Source organism: Phaethon lepturus, unplaced genomic scaffold, assembly GCF_000687285.1.
Source record: "Phaethon lepturus isolate BGI_N335 unplaced genomic scaffold, ASM68728v1 scaffold11649, whole genome shotgun sequence".
Taxonomy (NCBI): Eukaryota; Metazoa; Chordata; class Aves; order Phaethontiformes; family Phaethontidae; genus Phaethon; species Phaethon lepturus.
Genome location: NW_010564189.1, coordinates 50,642 through 57,673, shown reverse-complemented (window position 1 = coordinate 57,673; position 7,032 = coordinate 50,642). Strand labels below are relative to the sequence as shown.

The 7,032-nt window shown below is 38.9% G+C and overlaps 1 protein-coding gene across 1 annotated transcript in view; it reads left to right on the top strand.

Moving 5' to 3' along the window:
* MYPN (myopalladin) overlaps positions 1 to 7,032 on the top strand; it is a 48,777-nt gene that overhangs the window by 35,794 nt on the left and 5,951 nt on the right. Inside the window, exons 12-16 of the mRNA XM_010294791.1 lie at positions 2,647 to 2,868; positions 3,405 to 3,554; positions 4,496 to 4,575; positions 5,110 to 5,236; positions 6,774 to 6,981. Coding sequence (XP_010293093.1) covers positions 2,647 to 2,868; positions 3,405 to 3,554; positions 4,496 to 4,575; positions 5,110 to 5,236; positions 6,774 to 6,981 — 787 coding nt within the window. The remainder of the gene's footprint in view (positions 1 to 2,646; positions 2,869 to 3,404; positions 3,555 to 4,495; positions 4,576 to 5,109; positions 5,237 to 6,773; positions 6,982 to 7,032) is intronic.

Sequence of the window (7,032 nt, the reverse complement as noted above, 5' to 3'; positions counted from 1 at the left end):
GAAAGAGATTACCCCTAGCTTAATTAATCTTTAATTAGCCTTCACATTTCCAAAGGCCACACAGCATGTGAAATCCCTGAAATCAATTTCATTCTTAGAAGAATTATGTATAGTATCTTCAGGTCCTACTGGAAAATTCAGACTCAAGGTAATCCTTTCTCAGTAGGTGCAATTTTTTTGCCACAGATTTTGTTCTCTGCTGTCAAAAACTACCTAAACAAGATGAAGGAAACTATTAAAGCTCTCAAAGAAATGGAAGGAAAACAAAACTTCAAATATGTTCTTCAGTACATCGCTGTCAACAAAGTATTTAGGTCTCAATTCTTTAATTTATGGGAGACTCTAGAACCAAAATATGACTGCAGTCCATTTTGGTGACATAGCTGATGCTTAAAACATAGTAGTCACTCCCTGGTTTTTATTTGATTCTTAGTTCCTAAAAACACACAGGCTTTTTGTCAGTATCAAGGGTAAAAGACTGATTGCTTAACTTTCTCTTAGAACTATAATTAGCTCTCGCCATCTAAAGGGAAAAATTATAGCTTTGGTTGGTCAGAAATCAGGCAATCTCCAGTTTTACACTGGTCTAACCGAGATTAGAATTTGATCTATTAAAGTCATTTGTTGAGACATGCTGTGTGAAAGAAAAAAAGCTCAACAAGTTGAAACTTTATAAGGCTGTTTGCTGATCACCAGCTGTTGGCCAGCCCACAGAGCAAAGACAGCCAGCTGAGAAAGTGGATGATACCATCTAGTGGCAGGCTCCCACCCTTTGGCGCATGTCTCGCACAATTCTACAGACCTGCAAGCTCAAAAATTCCTGCTTGGCAAAGCTGTACTCACAGTGGTATATTTGAAGAAAGTATCAGAGAGCAGACTGTCAGAGTGGAGGGAGTGTTAGAGGCAAGGCAGGTATCTTGAAGGGGGGGTCCCTGTGAACACTCCTATTACCTTGTAATTACCAGTACTGCTCCAACGCTGTGTGGAAGGAACAGAACAGCCCTGCAGCATCAGAGAAGGGAAGAGTGGAAGGGGGACTCAGTATCCAGTAAAGAGAGTTCATTCATCGAAGCCCTCTCCTCCCTGATCTGAGCTGCCTGCCTTTTCCTACCATAGCTAATCTTTACTACAGCTGACCTTACAGCAACCCCAAAAAAAAGATTTTAGATGAAGAGACGTTTATACAACATCTACCATTAAAGTACCAAAATCAGATATTACCAGGGTGTTTATTCCACCGTGGCAATTTCCGATTTCTTTTACTTCCTAGCTGCCATGTTTTTATCCTCTCTCTCCCAAGTCTCACAGACACCTGTCTCCTCAAAACTCCCCTGTAACCTCTCAACCTTCGGCCACTTCTTGGTTTCCTGAAGAAATCAGAAGACTGTCAGCTAAATTATTGCGCTGCCTCTCCATCTTTGCTCCTTACTATTTGGGAACTACTGGTCGAGAGCATGATGGAATAGCTAAATGATCAGCGATGTAAGTCCCAGTGATTTGGGATCTTTGCTGGTTCTTTAATTGACTTTCTATATGATTTCAGACAAGATTTTCTGAACTTTGTTTTTTCAGCAAATATAATGTATCTAGAGGATAGGCTATGCCCTTATTTACTATTCACCAGTTTCTAAAATTCTATTTTAAAAATGAGAATTGCACTTTTAGAATTGCTCAAGTATTTCTCTTCCAAGCCACAGATCATTTCCTTGCTATAACAAAGCAACAAAACCCATCGTAATAGCATTATCTGACAGATTAAAGTGAGATTCTGAAGACCCAAGCTTGCCACAGAAGGAGAAGAAAATAATTCTCCTCTCAGAAATGTCAGTGCCCTTCAACAGAAGCAGGAACGCAAGCTCTGGACTTAGAAACTGTATAAATCCAGGTCTGAGCAAACTGATTTGGTTACTGCTACAGGCCTACATATGGTAATACAAGCTTCCCCACAAGATAGTTTGTAATGACTTAAGCAAAATATTCTTGCAGTTGTCTATGTTAGTTTAGCTAGGCAGCGTCTGCTACCAGAAATGTCCATTCAGGTGTATCTGTAGTGCTCCACCATGCCCAGAATAAACACTGTTTGAATAAACACTGGATTTGTGTCAAAAACTGAAGCTGGGTGTTGGTCTGAAGCTTCACATGTCACAGCAAGAGACATTTGGTCAAATGCCTCTTGGTCTAGACAAGAGACACTCTCATGCAAAACAGCTAAGTAACAAGAGGTTTCTAACTGACTTCAGGAGGAGGCTCATAATCACATCAAACTATCTGGAAATGATAATTCATGTAGGAATATACTGGTTTTCTTCCATCATCAAATCCTCAAAAATCTGGTATATTTTAATGAACTTTTTTGATCAACAGTGTGCAAGAGTATAGTTTTTTCATAAGGATTTAGAGGAATTACACATTTGATTTTTTAGCTGCCTTTGAAAAAACTCAGGTTCATTAGTTACATTCTGCAAACTTAAGACACAGTGAGAATCTGTGTCTGCAGACCAAATTCAGACTGTTTCAATATGTCCTAGTTTACGTAGGCTTTTTTATTTTCACTCATTTTAGAATTAAGTCTAAAAGTGCAAATGACTGCAAATACCACAGAACACGACTCGTCTTGTTCAGAACCATGCCTCTCTCACTCTGCAGGAATACAGGATTTCAAGCTTTGAGCAGAGGCTGATGAACGAAATAGAATTTCGCCTTGAACGTACCCCAGTGGATGAATCAGATGATGAAGTCCGACATGAGGAAATCCCTACAGGCAAATACATAGCACCCATCTTTGATAAGAGACTCAAGCATTTTCGGGTGATGGAAGGATCCCCTATTACATTCACTTGCAAAATAGTTGGAATACCTGTTCCCAAGGTGCGTCATTCTCACTGTTAGTGGTAAAGGAATAAAAATCAACTACTCGCTATTTTCTATACATCCCTGTGGAAAGTCTCACTCCTAAAAACATGGCTTTCTGGAGAGAGCTCTAAAACAAATTATTCACCCCCCCTTCTAAAATAACTGTATCTGCTCCTGAGCATGTATCAGGCCTTGATGTACTGTACGGACTGCCTCACAACCACCCGACTCCAAGAGAAATAGAACTTCATAAACCCACAAAAAATTAACTTCTCAGAAAGATGACAACTGATCTGAGACAACCAGTAATGTGTCCACAGCCAAGAAAAGGGAACCTGACAGGCCCAGCTATGTAAAGGAGATATGCAGCTTTCTGAGCTCAACCTGGAATCATTCTATTTCACATTGTAAGGGATCTGCAAATTTTATAATACTCTAAAATTTTTACTAGCAATTGGTCAACTTATTTCGTGTTCTTATCTACACTTTTTCTAGTCAGTATTCCACTACAGAGCATGTGTTAAGTCACTGGGGGGGTCTGATCACTACAGGTATACTGGTTCAAGGATGGCAAGCAGATTTCAAAGAAAAACACACATTTCAAAATGAACAGAGAAGAAGATGGAACGTGTTCTTTACATATTGAAGCTTCTACTAATGATGATGATGGCAACTACACGATTATGGCTGCAAACCCACAAGTAAGGTGTTTTATTTTCCTCTACAAAAATGGTTGTTTCATCTTTTTCTAACATATCTTAATAGGAACACAGATTGGGCCACCGAGTCTGACATCGAGTGGTGACTGTATCAAAAATCAGATGCTTCAGAGGACAGGAGAGGAAACCATGTAATGCAGAATGATGAAACTACTCCCCTGTTCTTACACATCCCAGTCACAATCATTAAGGACATTTTTTCACGTCAGTAACTCCTGCCCTATCTTCTGACACCCCTCCTCTATTGCGGATAGATACCTTTTGAGATGCGGTGACAAGACAGACATGATTTTTCAGGCAGAAAGAATACAGCAAGGGAAAACAGAGAGTTACATCAAATTTGGAAGTGTTACCAAACACAGTTATTCCTTATCTAGGACGCAAAGATGTGGATCTGCAAATAGTCTCATCCCCTGATAGCATTCTCCTTCACCCTATATGCTAGCTTAGCTGTTTATTTAGCAGTACACTCAAGTAGATCAGGCAATTTTCTCCAGTTTAAATTTTCCCTTTTTTCTGAATTCCATTTCAGCCCAACTACTTTTGAGTTTCTGTGTGGCTGCATAAATAAGTATGCTAGTACAAAGGTACTAGCAGACAGTACCTGTAGAGACACAGTGTCAGGAATGAACAAGCAGGGACAGACACTGCTTAAGCTGGTTTACATAGCACCTCTGCTAAATGCATTGCTACAGCCTTGAAGGGTCTGAGAAACACACTGCTCTAAACACACAGAGAACCCCTGTGTGCACTGCACTCCACTGCATGCTAATAGCATTTGCTTTGAATAAGTAATATTTACACTATAGTTCAGGTAGTTTATAAAAATAAATCCTAATGCATTGTAAATGTTACATATTTATACTTTAAAATGAAACAAGCTATTAAGCAACTATTAATTCTGCTTCCATTGTGATTTGCAGGGGAGAATCAGTTGTTCAGGCCACCTGATGGTTCAGAGTATCCCCATTCGGGGCCGAATATCAACAATTCAGCCTCACAGGTAATAGGAAAGACAAATCCTTCAAACCCTCTTTTTGCTTCTTACTGTAGGCATTCGAAATAACTACCTACTGTACTTCAATGCTCTCTGTATTTCAGTTGTCAACCATAAAATGGAAATAACAGCAGCAGTTCCCTCCCAACAGGTCATTTCTAGAATGTAATATTTTTGAAGGTCATCTTCAAATACAGGGAAGTTTAAGTGTAAAGTGTTATTTCATTTACCGGTTGCAGTGGAGTTAAAGGCAAGGGATGGATTAGGAAGATGAAATTCATCCAAAAAAGCAAAAAGAAGCAAAGGACAGCTTGGGAATCCAACTACATTGTGTACAATTAACTACATAATAAAGTTAATTTGATAATCTTTCTAAATGGAAAATATACAAGTATTAAATTACAGGCAGTCCATTTCTTTCTGCCCTTTTATTTAACTCAAGCTATCTGTTCACCTTTTTCCACAATTTCTTCCTTTTTTTAAGCATGAGGAAAAAAAAGGTTGACTTCCAAACGTATACATGGAATTTTTGCGTTGCAGAACACGACCCCGGGTGCCAGAAGGAGACAAAGAGGCAGTTGAAGAACGCTTTTTCAGGCCATACTTTCTACAGGCTCCAGGTGACATGGTAGCAAATGAAGGGCGACTTTGTAGGTTGGATTGTAAGGTATTAACTGTTTCCTCTGTTCATTCTCACTTTCCCTACCTCTGCATGTAGGTGTTTTCATGTGCTTTATTGCATGCATGAACACTTTCTGTTAAAGTTTTAATGCTTCATTTTACAAAAGTATTTCTTATTGCCATTGTGTCTGAGCTGATTCAGGGGATCTTTTTTCAACATATGCTGTATGGAATGAAGAACATAGAAAACACAACCGCAGAAATAGAAGGCTCACTTACAAAGTTGTTCAAATTACTCGTATGTTCACGGTGTCCTTTACCAGTCTGAACTCCAGAAGTTCATCTGGGAATGACAGGTCCTTTTGCCCTATTATCAAATTCCTGACCATAATCCAGAATAGCACAAAACCACCAGAAAGAGAGGATTCAGCATGTTGTATTGTTCAAACAAATGTTCCCATTGTATTGGAATGGATTACTGAAGATTAATACTCCCTGAAAAGAGGGAACAGAGCCCAGTTCATTTTATGCTTCCCCAGCATGCACAGATGCAGAATCATCTCCATGTACCGGTTTAAATCCCCACATGAGAGAGTTGTCAGAGGTTAGAGTACACACAGTGAACATCCTGTTACTGAACAGCTTTAAGAAACTCATCTGCACCAACATATTTTGGTAGTCCCTGTATGTCCTAGTAGCACAGCAAAGGTGGTACTGCTGACACTGACCTCTTTCATGCTCCAGACTGTCTCCTACCCTGAAGAGGGTAGAAGCTCTGAAGCAGAAGTTAATGCCCTGAAGATGAACAAGATTCATTACTACTTAATTTATGATGTAAAGTTTACTAGGGAGCATGCCAAAGAATTTGGTTATTCTTAGCTCTGCTATCCTGGCAGAGCTTGTAAAGCCTTAAAGCATGTCTGGTATTGCATAAACCTGGAAGACAGCAGTCCTCGTTCAGGCAAGTTCCATTTACCTCTTTCTCTGGTTTGTAGAATATTGTTTGGAAAGCAATATTTCAGACATGAGTAAGTACTTCTATCTATTGGAAAGATCTTTAAGACTATAATACAGTCTAATAATCTTTCTAAAAAAATACTTCATCTATAGTGTTCTAAAGCATACAAGTTTAACAGCTACAAGGACCTGTATCATTCTGCATCAAATTTTATGTAATACAAAGTAATTTGTATAGAACTTGTTTTCATTTCTATTAAACTCTGTAGTGGTTTAAATCCAGGGTTTTGATTTATACTCAGCACTAAAAAAAAAGAAAACTAGCAGGTTACTAGGAGTCTTTCGTGAATCTGATATATAATCAAGTTTCCTCCCTTCTAAGAAAAAGGTAGGCATCTCATGTATTTGTTTCTCTTGGGATTTTGTTGCTTGTTTGTTTTCTGTTTTTCTCCCTTTTGGAACTAATCAGCAGAAAAACAGACACTGAGAAATAAATTTTAAAAAAATCTTTGTGTTCCAGATTTTGACATCATTCAGATGGTATCTGAAAAAAGGCTTACCTATGAATTTACTAAAATCTATTTGTCAGTTTGACATTTGTCTCCAGCTGTTTCATTGTCTCTTAGGTGAGTGGGTTACCAACTCCAGACCTGACGTGGCTTCTGAATGGCAAACCTGTGCTACCAGACGGTACCCACAAGATGCTGGTCAGAGAGACTGGAGTTCACTCTCTACTTATTGATCCCCTCTCACAAAATGATGCTGGAACTTATACTTGCCTTGCCACTAATAAAACAGGACAAAATTCATTTAGTCTGGAGCTCACTGTTGTAGGTAAGAATCATTGAAAAACTAGTCACAATGATGAAGTTATTTGTATGCACC